Source organism: Stegodyphus dumicola, chromosome 6 (assembly GCF_044657685.1).
Source record: "Stegodyphus dumicola isolate Sdum_Otavi_A_Nest chromosome 6, ASM4465768v1".
Taxonomy (NCBI): domain Eukaryota; kingdom Metazoa; phylum Arthropoda; class Arachnida; order Araneae; family Eresidae; genus Stegodyphus; species Stegodyphus dumicola.
The window spans coordinates 149,685,843-149,709,386 of record NC_140773.1 but is presented as its reverse complement, the minus strand read 5'-3'; the positions used below and the strand labels follow the sequence as shown (position 1 = coordinate 149,709,386).

Genomic DNA, 23,544 nt, shown 5'->3' with positions numbered 1-23,544 from the left:
ACGTATATGCCACATGTTATGATAAACAGGAATATAGTGGCAACTTACCCCAGGACAAGATCCAGGTCTATAGCCCGCCGTGACGAGAGAGTGACAAACACGTGAAAACAGATTTAATTCTTGCTTTATTGGATACTAACAATACTGAAGAGATATTCCTTTTTTTTTTTTAAATCCGGTATGTCACATGACGATATGAGGCCTCCTCACTCAGTACAAAAAAGATAGGTCAATTCTTCCACACAGCCCTTCGAAGACTTGGTGTATTTCAGCTCATACACATGCAGATACTCTTCATCGGGATGCCGGGCGAAAATGCCAAGCCCGGGAAAAAAAAGGAGATTAGCTTAAATTTTGCAGCTACAACATCAAAGAGAAAGAAACTCGCTTCTTTCATACATACTGGGAGACTAAAGAAAGCTTGCACAATAAACTCCCACAAGTTTGCATTTTTACTCCACTCTTACTGTCTTTCTCTATGCAGCATCTCCATCTCGCACCTTCACAATCTCCTCCTTCTCCTCCCTCCTGGTAGACAAAAAATACCGCCTTTTATAAAGTTCCACAGTTAAGTTTTGCCGCCCAATGAAAAAAGATCCAGCGTCAGAAGGCAACCAATCGCAAAATACCTTCAGCTACCCAGGCAAACAGAAGTGAAGACGCTAGTTGTCTGACGCAATACTTTCTTCCGCTTACAACAGTTGTCTGATGCAATACTTTCCTCCGCTTACAACAGTTGTCTGATGAAATCTGTTCCTCACCTTACAACACAAGTTGGCGAAAAAAATGAAACTGTCACCAAAGGAATCTGATGCAAATATCTAAATATTGCCATAACGTAGTAAATAATTAATTCCATGTGACCTCGTCACATATCCACCCCTCCTTCGGAAAAAAAAAGGGTAAAAAAAATTCCTATGTACACGAAGAACATTCCTAGTGTTAAGAGGGAGCCTCATATCAACACATGCCAATTCATGTGAAAGTGCTGGTTAAAAATACATATATTACACACAAATTGCTATTTACATAATAAATAAAAGTACATAGTATACAAATGCCAGACAAATAACATAATCAAATGCGCTATAAATAAACATACAATTTCTAACATATTAAAACATGGAGATCACTTGGTTACATTGCTATCGTTTTAACACCAAAGTATATGGATAATTGTGCAAAGAATCCAATTTTACACTGTTGGCACAGATGATTAAAGTTCAATTGATAGTCTTCTGTGCATCACGCACAGTAATGGAAGCATTCATTTTAAAAGTCCATGAAAAATATTATAGTCCATAATATCAAAAAGTCTATAAATTTAGCATAATTACCGTACTGAGTATTCAGGCACAGTCTCTAACACGTGTACTCAGTAATAAGTGATATAATCATTGCGCATTCACATAATTTGTCCAAAATATTGAAGAACTAGGCACATAATTGATAATAAGTATGCGTTAAAAAGGTACACAGTCCACAAAAGTAGTCGAGATGTCAAACAATTTGAACATTGTTCATATAGTTCATAACCTACATTCTGTTCTATTTGCACAGAATTCAGCATTTAAGAGGATATATGGATACACAAACACAGAAATATCATGTGTAAACAAAGTTAACTTGCAAGACATAAGACAGTTGTGGTGGTAAATGCATTAACAGTGAGTCCTCAAAGGCACAGTAATAGAATATCATGACATACAATACTTCTCATGCTATACAACAAACAAAATTCACATACCAACTTTTGATGCAAAACATGTTTCATGCTATAAATATGTAGTATAACACATACAGTTTCAAGATAAAAGTAGGGCGTATAAAATCTCATGGTGACTAAAGATTAGAGAACCGTTACAATAAAATAAGAAAACATTCTTTATGATAAAGCAAAATTGCAATTTTTACATAAACCTAGTTACACTTAATAAATAGCATTTATGATGACAAAATATTATAAGACAACTATAATCACATCATACAGAGAGATTTTGAAAAATAAAACACCTTTAATCATTTTAAATATGTTAGGCACAATGTTGTTGAATCTATAATTGATATTTAAGGGTGATCAAGCCTTAAATACTAATGATTATGCCTGCACAATCATAAGAATTCAACAAAAGAGGCGCAACAGAATAAATTTGGTACAATTAGATATAAATACACTACTTAACAACATAATAACTTTTCATATATATCAACATTCTCCAATACACTATGTTAAGACGAGAAGAAAATTTAAACGTGCTGTCTTTTTCTTAGATTATACTGATGTGTAACTTGAGGAGCAGGAGGTGGATTTTGAACTAAGTGAGAGAATCGTTTTGGAGCTAAACGAAGGCGATTGATGTGAATTTTGAATGGTTGAGCAAACTCATTGTCAAGTGCTCGAATAAAGTAGTTTACATCACTTGATTTTGAAACAATACAGATGGTCCAGAAAATCTGGGTTTAAATGTATCCTTAGATTTCAGATACACTACGTCATCAATACCGAATGATCTTAATTTGGCATTTTTCAGTTGACGAGTATTTTGTTCTACTTGTTTTCGCTCAAGCGTCTCATAGGCATGTTCATAAGTTAATTTCAGCTGCGTTAGAAGATCACACAAATAATGGGATTTATCCAATTGAGCTGGCCTTGGATCAGGATGAAATGTATCAAAAAGTAAAGATAAGTTTCTTCCAAAATGCAAAATATTAGGAGAATAGCCTGTTGAAGGATGAATAGTACCATTGTAAATATTCTGATGGATTAACAATGCATTTTGAAATGAAACACCTTTTTCATGAAGGGTAAGTAAAGAAGTTTTGATTGAAGTATTAACTCGTTCACTTTGTGCATTGCATTCCGGTCTCTGAGGAGTACAATGAGATAATTTAATACCTAATGATTTTGTAATTGATTCAAACACTAATGAAGTGAATTGTGTGCCCAAATCAGTCAAGATCATTTCCGGTCGTCCATGTACAGATATATATTGTAATAAATGCCCTGTAATAGTTTCAGCAGTGAGATTTTTAAGTGGATATAAAGCAAGATGCTTAGAAAAATGATCTAAAACAGTAAGAACATGGCCACAATTCCTTATAGGTCCGACAATATCCATGGAAATAAAGTCATTTGGGTACTTAGGTATTCTGGTGGCTTTATATGGTGCTTGTTTAGAAGTGAACGACTTATATTTGTTGCATAAATGACACGAGAGACAAAGTTCTTTGTGTCGTTATACATGCCCTTCCAAAAGTAACGTTTCGATAAAATCTCATAAGTCTTTTGCACCCCAAGATGGGATATATGGGAAATTTCTAACACTTTAGATTTCAGTGCTTGTGGAACAACAATTAACTCAGCATTATTTTGTTTGTTTGAAATAAACATAAGAAGCTTGCTTGACTCATTAATAAAGAAATTATGTACCTTTGCAGCATTAAGCAAGGAAGGATTTTTCAAAATTGTGATAATTTCTGAAGTAAAAGGATCCGAACTTTGCTCAGCAAGAAACGTTGACTCAGAAATTTCATGAGCAGGATCTCCAGAAAAACCAGGGCATTCACTTGGGGTCGTTCAAAATTTGTTTCAACAAACGGAAGAATAACTGAGTTATCTTCAGAGTTTTCAGCCAACACTGGCTGATTATGATCAGGATCTTGCATACGTGACATGTAATCAGCTAGAGAATTTAATTTTCCAGGAATGTGCTTAAATTCAAAAGTATATTCACTTAACTCCATAAGCCACCTAGTCGTGTTGTCAGCAGGTGACGTAGATTTTTGATAATGCAATGGAGGTTTACTATCAGTCAAAATTGTAAACTTTCGATTATATAAATATGATTTGAAAGCAGTAACAGACCGATAAATGGCATAAAGTTCCAATTTTATAGCTGGGTATTTTCTTTCAGATGGTGACAATGTTCGACTATAATATGATACAGGATGCAATTCATTGTTGTGCTCCTGCAGTAGAACTCCCGAAATAGCATGACCACTGGCATCAGTATTCAGTATAAATTTCTTGTCCCATTGTGGTAAGATAACAAAAGGTTCAGAAAAGAATATATGCTGAAGTTTCTCAAATGCAATGCTATGCGCATCAGTCCGTTTAAATTTATTCTTCTTACTGGTCAATTGTATCAAAATATCAGTAACTTCGGCATAATTTGGTATGAGATGCCTATAGAAACCACAAAGGGCTAGAAATTTTCTGACCTGTCGGACAGTCTTAGGTGGTTGAAAGTTAGTGATCTTAGCAATATTAGTTGAAATGGGTTTAATTAAGTTATGAGAGATGTGAAATCCTAAATAATCTATAGCTGTTTTGAAAAAGACACATTTTGTAGGAGACAGTGTTATGTTATACTTAGACAAAAGTTTCAATACTGCAGTCAACTTAGTCATCATATCATCAAAGTCAGAAGCACCTATTACAATATCATCCTGATATGCATGCACACCTACGATGCCGTCCATTTTTAGTTCATCAATAAGCGTATCCACTAAAGCTTGAAAAGTACTGGCGGCAGTCTTTAAGCCAAAAACTAGCCTTCTATTAGTAAAGGATCCAAAAGGTGTAGTAAATGTTAACACATCCTGCAAGTGATCGGGAAGTTTAATTTGCCAATAAGCATTTTTTAAGTCAAGTACTGAATAGTACTTGTAAGTGGAGATGTTGTTTATAAGCGTTGAAATCTTTGGAAGAGGATATGTTGAATGTTCAATAATAGAATTAAGCAATCTTAAATCAAGAGCCATGCGGTATTTGGGTGGATTATTAGGGTATTTGGGATCTGGCTTCTTTTTTACTAACAGCATGGGACAAGCCCATTCAGCAACATTTCGATGAATTAAACCAGCTTCCTGCAATTCCTGAAGATCTTCTTTAACTTGGGATTGCAATGAATAAGGAATTTCAAAAGGGAATTTCCCTAATGGGATTCGAAGACCTAAAACAAATTTGTGGGGTTACCCTATCAGTGCAGCCAAGTGATTTTAAAGATTTGGAAAAAGCTGCATAATTAGAGATTAACACATCCAATAAACACTGCCTTTGTTCAGGAGAAAGATGGTTAAGATCAAAGTCAGTTGGTAAAAATTCTTGTTTCCTTATTTCTAAAACCTCTTTTGATGGAGTTATAAGATTGCAATACTCATTTTGAGGAGTATCCGAATTTACAGAATCAGGTATGGTCTCGGCAAATTCAATATCAGATGTGACTTGACCTAGCTTCTGATTTTTGTTTATATGAACATTGTTCGAACCAATATTTTTGATGACAGTAATGAAGGAATTGTCGTTTAGAGTGTGGATCGCAGGATGCAATTCAATATTGTGTTTACTTACAGTTGGTTGAAAAAGGACAGGTTGATTGTTAGCATGAGAACTATTGACTCTTAAGTGCGCAATTGTCGATTCTCCAGGATCTAACATAATTTTGTGTTTCAAAATTGCATAACATTCTGAAGGTACAGGATTACAATTATAATTTTTTACATTAGCCATATTAATTAGAGGTACATCAAAATTATTAAATTTTACAACTGCACTTTTAGCACATATTAAGACATCATGTTTGGATAAAAAGTCATAACCTAAAATTCCATGAAAATTTTGTTGAAAAGCATCAGATACATAAAAGGCGTGTCTAAAATGCTGCTTGTTTATCTTAAATGATATTTCTGCACAGGCTGAAAAATGTAAATTGGAATTGATAGTTTTAATTTGAACATGTCTGGATAAAAATCTAACTTTAGTATCCAATCTTATTGTATCAAACACAGCTTTTGATAACAATGACACAGAACTTCCTGAATCAAGTAATAAAGTGCACAAATTTTTACCAAATGTTACATGAATCAAAGGAAGAGTACAATCAGAAAAGACATTATTTATATGCGCAATAGGTAAACAATTACTTTTACTTTTGACATGAAATTGTTGCAAAAACTCTTTGATAGAACTCGAGGGTTTACCACTGATTATCATTTGTTTATTTAAATATGTTTCAATACTCTCCGATTCTTTGCTCGTATGATAGTTGGTTTCTGGTGACTTGGTTGAAACATTAGAGGTCACATCGCCACCTACTTGTGAACTCCCCTTGTGTTTAAAGGGGTACTGTATCTTGGCTGATTATAATAATTTGGTCTCCGAACATACGATGGAAATCTGTTAACATTTGAATTATCACCTTGTCGCGTACTATTGCGATAGAACTGTGGTCTAGTGAGATTAGGACGACTGCTAACATAGTTATTCGAACTTCTAACCTGGTTCTGACGAGGGCTACACATCGCCAAATACGCACGACATACTGACATTGAATGTACAAATTTATGACAGTATAAGCAAGGAAGTGGGTATGGAGGATATATGGGAGTTTCTTGCATCCAATTTACACAGTGGTCATTTGTATCTTGAGCATGTGTGGGATTACCTGTCTGTAAAGACAAAACAGCATTACATTGATTTAAGGGATGCTTATCTAAATTACAAAACTGACATTTTTCATTCTGTAATGCAATTTGAAGACTGAGGTTTTCAACTTGACTTTTTAAACTCTCAATAGCATCATTTTTGCTATTCAAAGCAATGGAATGTGTTTGCATTATTTTCAAATTTTGCGAATTAGAATGATGTTGCTGAGCTAAATTCACAAGCTGATCAAAATTATCTGTAGATTCACTAATTAATTTTTCTTTGAGTTCTATTGGTAAAGCAGCTAGAAACTGCAAAGATTTTATTTGGTTTAATGCTTTGCTATTTTGAACATGGTTGTATGTAGCATGAGCCAAAGTTTCAATGCGATGAGCAAGACTTTTCATTGACTCACCAGGTAACAGCTGAATGGTCTGGAAAGCAATTAAATTAGATGAAGAGTTAGAATCCTTTGAAAAGAAATTTATCAGTTTTTCACAAGCCTCGTCTAGGGAAGTCACATTTTGACAAGCAGGCGATTCTGCAAAGAACTGCTGTGCAGCACCAACAAGATTACTTTTCCGATATAATAGTGCAACTTTATCATTCCAATTATTAAGAGTTTTATATTCTTTAATCTGGCTAGTGAACCAGCGAACGGTATCAAGATCACCAGAAAATGATGCAATATTAAATGTGAATGTTTTAGTTTCCATTTGTTCAGGAGATTGTTGTCGTGTCTTAGGCATACTCAATTAAACAAAATAACATTCTATGAAATGACACATATGATAAATATGCAAATTTTTGCCCAATAAAGGTATATACCATAAATCATATATATAATACAAATAAAAAAAATTAATATCAAACAAATTTACCACTGCAGCATAAGACTTAAGTTAGACTTTGAATCATTCATGTGATTAATACAATGTATATTCATCTTAAATACATTCAGTTAGACTTTGAATCATTCATGTGATTAATACAATCTATATTCACTTTAAATACATTCATAAATACAACTGCTTTAAATACAGTCTTAGAATAGATACAGTTCAATGCAACGTTAATGTAATTGCCACAGCACACGAAACGGTTGGGCACGGCACCAAGTGTGGTAATGATTCTTTCGTTGGTTGTGGTGGCAAACGTATATGCCACATGTTATGATAAACAGGAATATAGTGGCAACTTACCCCAGGACAAGATCCAGGTCTATAGCCCGCCGTGACGAGAGAGTGACAAACACGTGAAAACAGATTTAATTCTTGCTTTATTGGATACTAACAATACTGAAGAGATATTCCTTTTTTTTTTTTTAAATCCGGTATGTCACATGACGATATGAGGCCTCCTCACTCAGTACAAAAAAGATAGGTCAATTCTTCCACACAGCCCTTCGAAGACTTGGTGTATTTCAGCTCATACACATGCAGATACTCTTCATCGGGATGCCGGGCGAAAATGCCAAGCCCGGGAAAAAAAAGGAGATTAGCTTAAATTTTGCAGCTACAACATCAAAGAGAAAGAAACTCGCTTCTTTCATACATACTGGGAGACTAAAGAAAGCTTGCACAATAAACTCCCACAAGTTTGCATTTTTACTCCACTCTTACTGTCTTTCTCTATGCAGCATCTCCATCTCGCACCTTCACAATCTCCTCCTTCTCCTCCCTCCTGGTAGACAAAAAATACCGCCTTTTATAAAGTTCCACAGTTAAGTTTTGCCGCCCAATGAAAAAAGATCCAGCGTCAGAAGGCAACCAATCGCAAAATACCTTCAGCTACCCAGGCAAACAGAAGTGAAGACGCTAGTTGTCTGACGCAATACTTTCTTCCGCTTACAACAGTTGTCTGATGCAATACTTTCCTCCGCTTACAACAGTTGTCTGATGAAATCTGTTCCTCACCTTACAACACAAGTTGGCGAAAAAAATGAAACTGTCACCAAAGGAATCTGATGCAAATATCTAAATATTGCCATAACGTAGTAAATAATTAATTCCATGTGACCTCGTCACACATACTATGTACAGCAGCATAAGCAAATAATAAAATAACAGTGCCGCCCAACTGGGATAGTGGTTAGTGATGCTGACTGCCATATCAAATGGCCCGCGTTCGAATCTTGGAGAGGGAATGAATGTTAGTAAATGTACAGTGTCTATATGGCATAGTGGCACCCTAAATATGTGGAGAGCCGAAAAGTCCTCTCAAGAAGTTGGTGGTAGGGGAAGAGGTGTGAGAGATCCTTGAATCTGTCCTCCATTGGATACTCTCCATCAAAATTAGGAGCAGATCTGAGCAAGGTCACCTGTATGGTGCTCAAGGTACTTGCCAATGACAGGCGCAATCTTGCACTCTTCGCTACGATAACTTTCGTGGGCTTGTTCTGATGTCAGACAAATGAGATAAGTCACAACAACAACATAAAACAACACTTAAAATACATCGCATTACATCTTAAGGAATATTCATTATAAAAAGTAGCAAATACATGACTATTTTTTAATAATGCAATTAAGTTTTATTAATTGCCATTGTTTTAATAGCAGAGAAGACAGTTTAGTTCTTACGAAAAAGCACAGGCAGCATATACTGGTCTATACATAATTTCAATCAGATTTAAAAACAAGTATCAATTAAAAGAGCATGGACTTCATAGTTTTTTTAATTTTTTCTGTTCCTTTCCTAAAATTTACTTAAAAAGAAATTTCTATAACTGTAATAAAATTTACTTAAGAATAAAAAGAAATTTGGTTAATCTTTGGATTATGGTAACTCGGCGATTTTTTGGTGACCAACCCTGCTACAGCAACCTGCTAGTTTTTGTTTGGATGCTATTTTGTTTTCACGAAGCAAAGGCATTTTTCCCCCCTTCAGCATTTTTTTCCCAACAATCTGCTAGCCAAATTACGCTTATGCTAGAGCTTCTATGGAACAAAAGTGCTTAATCATGACGAAGATTAGGTGCGAAATTGGGAGAAAGTGCAGAATCGCAAACTGCTTGCCGCGTTTTTAAGAATTGCACATACACGGTATCCATGTACACGTCGACCTATTTTCACTTAAAAAAACATCCCAGAATTGCACAAAAATGGCATTGTGCACACTCTTGACTTTATCCATGTATACTACTAAAGTCCTAGCTAGTAACCTTTATCACCTTACCAAAATGTCGCCAAACTACCTGTTACCATATTCCAAAGATTAGCCAGAAATTTCTATAACTGTACTAAAACATGTATACTTTTTTGGGTTACTTTAAGTTACAGTTAAACAATTTAAATAGTGAACTAAAAATATAGTTGTGTTATTTACATATTTCTAAAATTCAATAAAGACATAAATTAAAAAAATTTAAAGCCAATTTTTCACAAAGACCAAAAATTGTAATAAACTTCAAATAATCCTATAAATGCAATAAAGAATTTAATAAATGTTACAGCCAAACCTCTTCAAAGAAGCAATACCCCAATTAAAAAAAACCAATGAAATTTAAAGAATAAAGATCATAATAGAATAGGAATTCAATCAACCTCAATGGCACTTCGTCAGGAGGAGGACCATTGGATAAAAGTTTATTTACGGGTATCCCTTGGTAATTTTTGGCGGCATATGGATACCGAGATTGTGCAATTCTTTGACTTGTATAGTGGCCGAAAATCAGCACTGCACAAAGCCAAAATAACAAGACAAAGAATTGCACAAACTGGTATCCATGTGTACATCGACCTATTTTCACTTTAAAAAAAAATCCCAGAATTTAACAAACTTGGCATTGTGCACTCCCATGACTTTATCCATGTACATATTGACCTATTTTCACTTAAAAAAGCAGAGAATTGCACAAACTAGACATTGCACACTCCCTTGACTTTATCCATGTACACATTGAACTATATTCACTTAAAAAGTCACTTAAAAGCCAACAAAATATATATATAATATCAATGAATTACATTTTAAATCAAACAATGAAATAACATAAAAAAAATTCATCTTTGCACTACACAAAGGAAATATCCACGTACCTTATTTATGAATTAACACATCTTCAGTCAAACAAAATTCCTTATCAGCATCCAAAAACTTCCTAAAATTATCTGAACTAGAATCTGTATACTGGTATTGCCATACAAATTCGCAAAATAAGAGTAAAAAATATTCTCCAAAATGCAGTATCCTCCAACCATACGCATTTCTTTCCTACAAACAGGACACTTAATAATGTCTACTACGTAAGTGTCTACTAAGTACTACTTTACATTTACACACCAGTCACATAATGCTGTTTCCCTCTTTCTTTCCAAATCGTAGAGAAACTTCAAATTAATCTTATCTCATTCAGCCATTTGGTAAAAGTATAAAGTTTAGGGTACCCCTTGGCGAAACTTGGCGATTTTTGGCGGTACATGGATACTGATTTTGTGTAATTTTTTGACTCGTTATTTTGGCTTGCGTAGCGACAATTTTTGACCCCAAAATCGCTGCTACACAAGGCTAAAATAACAAGACAAACAATTGCGCAAACTCGGTATCCATGTACACATCGATTTATTTTCACTTAAAAAAAAAATCCTCGAATTGCACAAAAATGGCATTGTGAACTCCTTTGACTTTATCCATGTACACATCGACCTATTTTCACTTTTAAAAAAATCTCCGAATTGCACAAACTTGCATTGCGCACTCACTTTACTTTGTTCATACACATCGATATATAGTTTCACTTAAAAAGTCAAAGAAGCACCAAATTCTACAATATAGGCAAACAAAAAATAAAAAATACATAACCTCAATGAAATACATTTTAAACCAAACAATAAAATAACATAAAAAAGGAAAAACATGTTATACATTTAAACACTACCAAAAGCAAATATTCACTTACCATGATTTTCGAGTTCGCTTTGTACACCCAGAGCCACGTAAAAATCAAAATATCAATCATACTCAAATGACTTTTTTCAAACCAGGTACTCTTTCTGATCGAACGCTTCACATAGTGACCATGTGAACCTTTCTTCCTACAAACCCATTCAAATCCACCTAAACGGTTTTTACGTTCGACTAGACGCATATCCTTCCTACATACAGGACACTTATAATGGCTACTAAGTACACACCTTCATTTACACATAAGTCAATTAAAGCTCTTTTCCGCTTTCGCACCAAATCGTACAGAAACTTCAAATTAATCTTACTACACTCGGACATTCTACCATCTAAAGAATCAAACCAACACACACCACAAAAACGCTTACAACACATATCATGATTCAAAATTTCGCAGAATCATGCACCCGATTACGTCACAATAGGGTTCCCATAACATTGAACAACTCAGGCTACCATAAATGAAACAACAACTTGGCGATAAATCAAACAAAAACTTCGCCATAATACAAGGGGTACCTTAAAGTCTACTCTACCCAGCCATTTTACCATCTAAACCAGAAAACAAGCAATTTACTTCCTAACCAACACATACGACAAGCCCTTACAAATCACTGCAATCATGCAACCAATTACGTCATAATAGGGTTTCCATCACATTCAACTACTCAGGCTACCATAAATAAACCACCACTTGGCAATAAATGAAACAACAATTTGGCAATAAATGAAACAACTCCACGATAATACAAGCGGTACCTTTCTCTCTACTTTAACTGAACACTGAAATCTCTCTTCCACAAATTCTGTATCCAGAATAAGCCGATGAACCATTTCAATGCATTTTAATTATCATAGTTCATCCAAAAATTCTTAAAATCTTGAATAAAGAGAATTCTAATAATGCACCAAAATTCTAGACATGAACATATTTTGTTTTTAAACAAATGTTTTGTAATTTTTAAAATTCAAGATATATTGGCGTTTTCCTTGACAGCCCCCTTGAGGAAATCACAATACAAAGTTATATGCAGTTATCAGTTGAAAAAAGAAATTATTAAATGGGATTTTCAGAACATTTAACATTAAACAATGATTACCAGATAAACTATATGCTAAAGCACTTTAACATCTTAGCAACATTAATCTATAACATACACTTTGGTTCTGATGTTTTTAATACTTGAGAAAATAGAAATTGGCTAGTTCAAGTTCCACTTTTGGCACACATAAAATTTGCACCCACAGTACTTTACAGTACATTAATTTCAGATCGGCACTAAAAGAACACATTGTTAACAATAACAACAAAAGATTAAATATATAAAAATTTTGCTTTTTCTAGGTAATTTAAGAATCAGATTAATAAAACTGATAACTTTCTTATGGCCATATACATTATTTTGAACAGCACAGTACTACATTTCCCATATTTCATGGCTGACCCATCATTTTGATAAAAATGATAGTCCTGTTTTTAAAAGTTATAAATATGCTTTTAGTGGATAATCCTGAATTATTCTCCATAATCCGTAACTGTATACCAGTATTGTGAAAGCCAGGATAAGTATAGGGTTTGACTGATAATATTAATACCTTCAGTGTTCACAAAATTACACAAAATGTGAGACACTTATATCTCTCTGGAATAAAGAGAACATTCCTGTATCTTGAAGTGAGCAAATTTTCTATCAGTACATTGTTCGATCTTAACAAAAATACAGGAAATATAACACCTAATGAAACCATATCTTGTTATGAATAGTATATAGTCAAAAGAGAATTCTTGGGTTTAATCCTATTATCCGGTGCACACGGGATTTGGCGACTTTATGATGAGCAGTAAAAACAGGACATATACGATGAGTAGTTAACGGGTCATTCAAAGAAAATATACAGTTAAACATAGTATATGCTTTGTATATAGTATATATACTATGTGTATAGTAAATATATATATATAGACGTTATTTGGATCATTTTTGGTGTTGGCGATAATTTTCAAAGTCGCGCCAAGGCTGCACCGTATACCAGGATTTTACCAAATCTTGAAAGCTGAGACAGTGTTATGCTAGATTTTGATAAAAATTTATGTCATGAAGAATGAGAAGTTCATGATAAGGTATGCAAACATCAGAATGCCAGGAAGAATAACTTTATCAGAGGAATGTTCATAACATTACAGTGAAGACGAAAGATAATTCACATCTAAGTGTTATTTTCACATCTAAATTTTCGTACGAGTTCTGTTATGAAAATTAAAAGTAAATTCAACATCTAAGTGTTTATCATATAAATCATTTTCTGTGATCTTTCTTCGTCAGGATTTATCGGGAAAAACAAGACACTCGTTTTTGTCTCACGAAATATGGTCAGCTATTCTATGATTTGTTTATAACGTGAAAAGCAAAACATTTTCCTTCGAGAAGTGTAAAATAAACGATGAATGCATTTTAAAAGAATTTTGAATTTTTCGGTAATAACTGAAGTAATAAAATTTACCTCGAACAGGAAACATATTCTTTCATAATTATCCTGTCCTTTTTTATTCTTTCCCATCAATATTTCAAACTCAAACTCAAATCAAAATAGCCGGCAAATGTTTATTTGCACTTGAGATTATAGTTGAAGTGTTTAATTTTATATTGAAAAACATTGAATGAATTTTATTATATTTTTAGCTTTTAAAAAACATTTTCACGTTACTGAATGTCGAAGAAAATTTGGCCATTGATTTTTTATTCGCATTTATGAAATTGATTTAAAAACTCCTATTAATTCCAATGAAGTGAAATGATTAAAAATCGAATCTGAATGATGTTTAGGCGCATTGTTTATGTTTCGATGTATTGTGCACGGAGTGTACTGATACTCCGTGGTATTGCGTAATGTCTAATTAATTGATGAATTCTTTGTTTATAGCTTGCTGTAACATTTTTTTTTTTTTTTTTTTTTTTGCTGACATAATGTTTGATAATCCATTTAGAGTGCTTCTTGATTTGACTGAATTAAATATTGAAGGTTTTAAATATGTATGGATTAATGTTTCACCACGTGAACTGAAAACTATTGGAGATTTCAAGTCCTCTTTGTATACAAAACTGAATTTTGAAAATAGAGATATAAAACTCTTTGTGAAAGATGGTTTGCTTTTAGAAGATGAGAAAATAATCATTTTGAGAGAAAACGATACCGTAAAGTAAGTTTAATGAGATGATAAGAATTCTTAAATATCTTAAAATTCCTTAACTTGTACTAGGTGTAGAAAGCTTATGAAGGATTTTATTCTCAAAATGCATCCGGTATCAGCAGAGAATTTATACCTGCTGTAATGGAATATTTGGTTCTCAGTCCTTCAACATAAGTTATAGCAATAGTTTTTATCCTGTCATTGCTGTACCTCATATTAAAAGTATTTTCCTGATTGCATTGACACACTTCATCTTTAGATTGGTTACTTGGTTAATTGATTATGGCAAAGCACACGAGGACTGTTTATTTTAAGAGAGATATCTTCAGGGTAGACTTTCAAAAGAAAACCGATTGTGTTATCATTATAATCATGTCTTGCAGATTTCTTGCTAGAACATTTTGCTAATGTTTATAAATTTTCTTTCAAATGTAAAATAGCAATTTTTGGATAAATTTCATGATGATCCATGTTCAGCTGTGGGGAAAATTGGCCAGGTTAATGTGATGGTGACATAATAGGTTACTGCACAACCCTTAGTTCCTGAATGAACTTTCAGAGAAGAAAGGAAGCTAGGGATAGTGAAAATAAATAATAATGTAATTGTTTTTCTTCACTTATACCATTCGTACCACAACATTACAAGAGCAAAAATGGTAATTGTGTTGTTGCCTTAAGAAAATAATTGATAGTGTGAAAATAAACTAAACATCAAAAAAACTAACTTTTTTTTAAAAAAAATTATTTGTCTTTGTGAAATGACTTAAGATGAGTACCTATTAAAGTCAGCAATTATAAAACTGATTTAAGGCCATATTTCCCTAAAATGACCATTCCTTGAAAAATACTTAATAAAATCCTAGTATACGGCCTTGGCGCAATTTTGAAAGTTATCGCCAACACCAAAATGACGCGTTGCTACTTTTCCGCTTCGCCGGCGCAAATCTCGCCAAGCAGACTTTGTTGGCGACAACATACAGTATACACATAAAAAATGTTAACAAATGTTAGTTCTTATAATTTTTTATTTTGAAGGCATAAACATTTTAATATGGTTTATAATTTGTAATAATAAAGACAATAAATTTGTAAAAAGACAATTTAAGAATTTACTATGCTATCATGGTTCAACATCCTGATTTGCCGGTTTGTATCACGTGACAACAAGTGATCTCATCTCACGTAAACTACGCTACAAAAATATAATTCTCTCAGTAATTATCTACATTAATTTAAAGTTAAATCTTAATTTGGAATACACGTTTAAATGCAAGAATTATTTCAATTCCTACAAATAGCTTACTGAGAAATTATGTAAAACCATAGTACTTTACTTCGCTAGTGCATTCTCATTAGAATTGATGAATTTAACCCTTGACTTTGCCTTTTCAATATTTTCGCCTATGGGCGAGCGGTGTGATTGCATCCTAATTGACTTAATTACTGCGAATAGTCTTAGGGTATAAAATTTTATTATCTTTGTAAATTTTCTATCTAATTGTATGCCAGTATTGAAAGAAAGAATCAATCTGGTAAGAAATGGCTGCGACTTGTTTTGAAAATGAGGTGTAAAAGGTTACCAGCTAAGATATTCCACTTGACATCAGTTGTACCATTATTGGCGACTTTATCGTTTGCGCCGGCAAAACGGAAAAGTACTGACGCGTTTAACTACTCATCGTATATGTCCCGTTTACTGCCCATCATAAAGTTGCCAAAAGTAGCCAAGTCCCTTGTGCACCGAATACTAGGATTAAACCAAATACTTTTCTGAAACCAATCATAGAACAATTTATTACATTAAATTATCATGACAACCAGTTCTTAAATGAATAATTATAACACAAATGTCGGGATGTACTCTGTTAACCACTCGAGAAAAACACCTTCATGACCCATAAAGTACAGACTTTCATTTTCTGGTACGTAAACAGAAAGGAAAGTTCTCTCAAACCGTGCTCTATTTTATGCATTTTAAAAGTGTAAAATTTTAAAATAATGTACTATTATTATTATATAAGCGTTAATAATTTTTTTGCTTGTTATATTGAAGTAATTAATTCTTTTTAAAACTCTAAAATTAATTTTTAAATTACATATGAAAAAGTACGGAACACTTAATCAAATAAATAAAATAAACACAATTTACTTGCAAATGCGTACAAACTAAATTATTTAATAAATTTCCCATCTACAGAATCTGGATTATATAAATATACAAAAGTATAATATATAAAGAATATTTAAAAACTGCAGCATATTATTTTAAGCATTTTCAACAGAATTTTTACAAATTCTCTTGGCATGTTCATTACATACCGAATTCTTGAAGCTGAAACATAGATAGGTAGTTTTTCTTCTCAGTCTAGGGGGATAAAAAAAAGCATGTTTTATGCTTTTTATGGGTGTCAGTTACATCTGGGCTATAGATTCTGCTGGAAACTCCTAGCACTCTCTGAATGCAATTTTTATTTCTGGGTTCAAGTTGGCTTTTGAAGCCTCTATTATGTGGTTTCACTAATTCTGAAGATAACTCCATCAAAAATTCGGGGTAAAAATATTCGTTGCTAATGTTTTTGATTCATCAGCCAAAATTAAATAAATGACATTGAAAATAGTACTGATTATATAGAATTTAAATGTATGACATAATTTTATGTTTCAGAAAACAAAATTAGGCTAATCTTTGGAATATGGAAACAGGTAGTTTGGCGACATTTTGGTAAGGCATTAAAGGTTACTAGCTAGGACTTTAGCAGTGTACATGGATAAAGTCAAGAGTGTGCGCAATGCCATTTTTGTGCAATTCTGGGATGTTTTTTTAAGTGAAAATAGGTCGACGTGTACATGGATACCGTGTATTTGGAATGCTTAAAAACGCGGCAAGCAGTTTGCGATTCTGCACTTTCTCCCAATTTCGCAACTTATATTCGTCATTATTAAGCATTTTTGTTCCATAAAAGTTCTAGGAAACTACTCTGATATGCGCCCTCAAGTCGCCAAATTTCTCGCCAAACATTTTTGGCGAGAAACTTCACGCTGCCATATTACTATCTAAATTTTTTGTTTATATTTCGAACTTTAAGCCTAAAATGTCTCCAAAAACACGGTTTTCGCACATGCAAAAACTACGTTTTGAACACACGATTTAAGCTAAAAATCCGAAACAAAAAATTTAGATAGCAAAAACGTAAAGTTTCTAACCAAAAATATTTGACAAGAATCCATGCACACAGCCACGTTTTAACTTAAAAAAAGTCTACGAATGGCACAATGTAGGCAACGAACGAATTTACAAACTACGCACACCTTGCTTTAATAAATTAGCATAACAACAATCAATTTCAAAGAATACCATGTACACAGCATCCTGTTTAAACTTAAAAAAACATCTACGAATTGCACAATTTAGGCAAGGAACGAAACTACGAACTATGCACACCTCGCTTTAATAAATTAACATAACAATAAATTTCAAAGAATACTGTGTACACAGCATCCTGTTTAAACTTAAAAAAACATCTACGAATTGCACAATTTAGGCAAGGAACGAATCTACGATCTACGCACACCTCGCTTTAGTAAAATAACATAATAACAATAAATTTCAAATAATACCATGTACACAGCGTTTTGTTTCAAAAACAACAACGACAGAAATTCATACTAAACAACCAATGAACATAACATTCTACAAAATAAGAACAAGAATAAAATAAAATGCACTTACTATGAATTAATGCTTTTTCGAGCAGCAGAAATGCCAATTTCATACCGCCACGTAATCACTATCGTATTTACATGACAGCCAGACACACTCCAGAAAATTCATACTATGGTTCACAAATAAATAAAATCACAAATCCCTACTTCTATCATGCACAGGCATTAAAAATAATCTCCCAGACCCTCCTTCCACACCTCCAAATACCCACTACCCCTCAACAGGATGGCCACAATGATATTTCCTTTTGCCGAACTTCAATTCAACAACTTCTTTATCTTTCCCTCCCATCTTCTCAGACACAGACGCGAATCAACGAGCTCCAGCTAAAGATTGTTCAACGTCAACAGGGTTGCCATAGAACACGCAATCGTGCCAAAAACCAGCGCAGAACACATATCGCCACATTTGGTGTAATTAGAGCGTATATCAGAGTTGTACCAGTTCTAGTATAAACGTGATTCGGCTAGCAGATTGTTGAAAAAAAAATATTGAGTAAAAAAAAAAAAAAAGCATGCCTTTACTTCGTGAAAACAAAATGGCGTCCAAAACGAAATTTGCAGGTTGCTGTAGCAGGGTTGGTCGCCAAAAAATCGCCAAGTTACCATAATCCAAAGATTAACCCAAAATTAAACAACATTTTAAAGTTAACATATTTATTATCACTTGAAAATTTAAATTTTACAGGCATATGACTTCGAATGTCTCCTTGCTTATAAGATTGTCATCATAATTTAAAAATTTTTAAAATACTATTCAGTTTTGAGGGCTGTAAAAAATTGCCAAACTATTGTTGCCAGTGCTGCCAAAAAATTTTGTGGCAACCCTAACTCAAGAAAGGAAGTAAATTAGTAAATAACTATCTAAGATTGATGTTTTAATTAAGATGAAAGGTTAATTTCATATTGATGTTTTAATTTAGGTAAAAAGTTAATTTCATATTGATGTTTTAATTTAGATGAAAGGTTAATTTCATATACAGTCAAAAGTCTTTAATCTGGACGTCCATAATCTGGAATGATCTATAATCAGACCTCAAAGCTACTAACTTTCTGCGCATGCGTAAACGCGGAATGCATTTACGCATGTGCAGAAAGTTTGTACACGTTTATGCATGCACATAATACCTTTAGGCATGCGCGTTTAATGTATAACGGACGGTATAAGCTAGGCTAAAATTACCTAATTATCTATTTCAGTTAATGTTGCAGATTGCGTTGTTCCTTAATCTTCGAATTTGATCCGGCTTATTATTTTTTGCAGACTGTTAGAGCAATTTTATAAAATTAAGCTTGAACTTTCAATTATGTCAAAAAAAATTTTTTTTGATTCTGGAGCTGCCAAAGGATCTGCAAAGCGAAAGCATGTTTCGATGTCCATTAAACAAAAAGTGGAATTGCTGCAAAAAATCTTTAAAGGCATATCCTTTGTTTATCTAATCATTCTGAAATCTGTTTATCAATTTCACACTGCTCTGCCGGGGGCGGTGGGACGTAGCAGCACTCAATGAACTGGAAGTTGATCTGTCAGCACTATCCTTATCTTCAGGGCAGATGTTTTTATTTTATTTGGCTTATAATTCCTTACTAAATGTAGTATTTCATCTCAATGTACTCCGTCTTTGATATGATTTAAATCAAATTCCTCGTCATTATAAATATCACGAATACAAATCAAATAGTTTTCTGGTTGCAATTTTCTAATTTTGCCTATGCGTAATGTATGCTTTACGCATGCGTGCATTGAAAGAAATGTTTAATAAAGTAAACAAATAAATATTAAGTTTTTTTTTTTTTTTTTTTTTTTTTTTTTTTTTTTTTTTTTGTAAATTTTGATACCCTTTAGATCATAATTGCTCTTTATTTTATAAAGTACGGTTTCATGTTTTTCATTTTATAATTTCTGCATGCCATCTTACCAGATTTAAATTGATGGTCTATAATCTGGAATCGCCGAAGTCCCGACGAGTCCGGATTAAAGGCTCTTGACTGTAATACTTTTTTATTATTATAATTTATATAGAAAAGGCTAAACGTGACTGAATGGAAGCATAAGAGTAAATAACTATTTCAGATCATTATTTTATATGAAAATTGCTAAATACAACTGAATGGATGCCTGCGTCGTTATTTCGCTACTGAGTTATCATTAAAGCATAATTTCATCTCGTTGGTTGTTCAAACATAATTTTCTATAATGAATGATGCCTTTTCTTTGAAAAAATTCTTGGTAAAGTGCAGAATCACCCACTTATTTGTTTGTCGCTTTTTACAAGGGTAAAAACAATTAGATTTTTGTCAATTTTCTTTTACTTTTTAAGTGAAAATAGATCGATATGTACATAGATAAAGTAAAGGGTGTGCACAGTGCCATATTTTTGAAATTCTGGGGTTGTTTTTTAAGTGAAAATAGGTTGATGTGTACATCACCTCTTCACTAATACTAATCTCCAAATATATAAGTAAATCCAAGTTATCTGACATGGCTGTTGGACGTGTTTTAAACCAAAACAATCTTTGTCACTTGATTTAATTTGTATGGACATGATCATTGGCCACCATTTGCACCAAAAATGACATAAAGTAATGTCTTAAGTCTTAGATACAATTATATAACATAATGTTGAAATTTTATTTATAGTATCTAAATCAGTTACTCCACTTTTTCATTAATTTTGCAATTGCATCTTGTAAACATAGCAAAAACAATGGAGATGTTTGTTTATTTAGTAATCGTCAAATTCATATGTATCTTTTAGTATGTAAAAATGAAATATTTTCAATGTTGCACAATGCTGCATTTGATTCATTTTGTTTCAGAATTGATAACCTGATGCATTGTAAATAGGGTAGTGAGACAGGAAAAAAAAAAAAAAAATGGTTGAGAACGACATATCTAAAAGTTTTCTAACATTTAATATTACATAAAATATGAGATTTTAAAATGAAAATGTGAGTTTTTAATGTGAAATAATTAATGGCTCCGAATATCGAGAGAGGTCATTTATGTGTAATTTATATCTGTGTATATTTTTAGCTCATGTAGTGCAATATGCATATGTAATTCAAATTTAGCTTTTCCAGTTTTAAATATATTTAAATTTTGGCTACGTTTTAATTGAATACACCTTTAACTATTTTTAGGGTTGAGTATGGAGACAAATATTACACAGTTTTGAATGGAACAAACGGTTGGGAGAGAGAAAAGCTTGAAAGGTCTGTTTTAAAAAGTTGCGAAGAATCTGTTGTTGATGTGCCAACTCATAAGAAAAAAAAGCGTCATAGAGATAAGGAATCATATCTCTATGCTAGTACTTCTAAGCTAAGTCCAGAGATAAAGAAAGATGAGCATATTGGTGATTATTCAGAACCGGCACCAAAAAAATGTAAAAAAAGGGATGATCTACTACACAAGGATATTTCCAAACTGAATTCAGAAATGAGTAGTGATCCAAATATTAATGGATCATCAGATGCCAGGAGAAAAAAACACAGAAAAAATGATGATCCTGATAACAGTGTTACTAACCTGAATTCAGAAATGAGTAGTAGTTGCAAAATAAAAAAACAAAAAAGATCACACAGTAAAGATGTACAAGAAAATTTAGTTAGTCCATTAATTATATTAGAAAGCCCTAGTAAGAATGGTGATTCCACAGAAATTTTCGAAGATTTCCAGCAAGGTAGCTCTGACATTAAAAATATAGATACAGATAATGTGCTTCACTCAGTACCTGATACAATTCTATCTGAAACTGGTCAAACACTTCCAAATGATAAAATATCAGAAATAAAACGTAAAAGAAAGCGTAAGAGAAATAAGAAGCGGAAAAGTACATCTGATGTTCTTGGTATATCTCTTTTAGAAAATTCATCAGCGGACCCAAATTTTATGCCACAAAATTTCATGGAAAATCATAATTCTTTGGGTATCAGTAAGCACATACGATATACATCACCTAGCCCTGACCGTAATAAGAACTTGTGTAAAGAAAATGCTATCAGTTCCGAATCATTTATTGCTGATAACAATCTTGAAATCTCTTCTGACATGGCTATTACATTAACTAAGAAGAAATTTCAGAAATCCATTGATTCATCAGTTGACGTTCCCAGTATTTCTCCTAAAGTATTCACATCAACTTTGCTAAACAATATGAATTATGGTCACTGTGATATGACACCTATATCAAATACTGTTTCATCAGAAGAAGCTAATGTACATAAAGTAAGGTTACATTTCAGTTATGTAATTGCTTTCAAATTTATTGCTAACTTTGTTATTCAGTTAAATTGCAACTGTATTAGTTACTTTTATTGTACTTTATTATTTGTACAGTAGCATGAAACTCCATATCTTTAACGTTTTCAAATTTCAGTCTTTATATTTCTTTCTCCCTTCAATTACCTAAGAATATTTATTTTTTTATATAATCTTTTATGAAATATAGCTAGTCTTCTTTAACCATTAATGGTCATACAATATATGTGGAGCAAATTGCTATAGTGGTATGACTTTTATTCTGCCTAAATATCCCAGCAAAAAGAAGAGGAGATATATATTAAATTTCTGCTCAGAAATGAATAGAAAATATTACTCTGTAAGAGACTTAACACTGGTTGCAGAATCTGAAGTTAGTCATTTTAGTGTTTTAAAAGGTTACCCAAGCCCTGTACACATACCTGTTAAGAAATAATTGATGTGTAATCTATTGTACATATTCCATTACACTAGATCAAAAGCATGCATTCATAGCCTGAGTTTCAAAAGTATACATTCTTTCAAAATTATTTCTTTCTAATTATATTTTTGATTAAAGTTATTCAACAAAATTTGACTGTTTTATTTGAATATATCTGACGTATGTGTTCCAAATTTATGTTTGTTTGCTGCTTGTGCTACTTATGATCATACAACATTTGATATGCTAAATAGCAGCTATTAGCGCTATTTATCTCTTGCCTAATATACTTTTTATATATTATCTCCATTCTTTTTTAATATTTTAATTTTTAAGTTTTAAAGTTCTTATACAAAAACTTTACTGTATTGAAGGTTAGCAGCCTCCTTACTTTTATATCTTGCTAGTTTATCTCAAATTGAAATCATTAAATGTCATTCCACTAGATGACAAACTTGAAAATTTAACACCATGCCTGCTACAGATAAACCCAAAAAACAATTTCTATGAAAAACGTTTAACTGTATTTACATGATTACATGCGGCACTTGACATATTAAATATATAGGATAAACTAAAAACAATCTTAACTTTCGCATCAATAACCATAGAGCTCA

General features: G+C 32.7%; 2 protein-coding genes across 3 annotated transcripts in view; one reads left to right on the top strand and one right to left on the bottom strand.

Annotated features, from left to right (window-relative positions):
- The window catches only part of Rpp21 (ribonuclease P protein subunit Rpp21), a 41,445-nt gene extending 27,453 nt beyond the window's left edge, over positions 1-13,992 (bottom strand). For both annotated transcript variants that reach the window (XM_085819004.1, XM_085819003.1), the window contains exon 1: positions 13,835-13,992. In XM_085819004.1, coding sequence (XP_085675130.1) covers positions 13,835-13,891 — 57 coding nt within the window. In that variant the 5' untranslated portion in view covers positions 13,892-13,992. The remainder of the gene's footprint in view (positions 1-13,834) is intronic.
- A 147-nt stretch (positions 13,993-14,139) lies between these two features.
- LOC118193568 (uncharacterized) overlaps positions 14,140-23,544 on the top strand; it is a 38,539-nt gene continuing 29,134 nt past the window's right edge. Inside the window, exons 1-2 of the mRNA XM_035364674.2 lie at positions 14,140-14,531; positions 21,390-22,473. Coding sequence (XP_035220565.2) covers positions 14,236-14,531; positions 21,390-22,473 — 1,380 coding nt within the window. The 5' untranslated portion in view covers positions 14,140-14,235. The remainder of the gene's footprint in view (positions 14,532-21,389; positions 22,474-23,544) is intronic.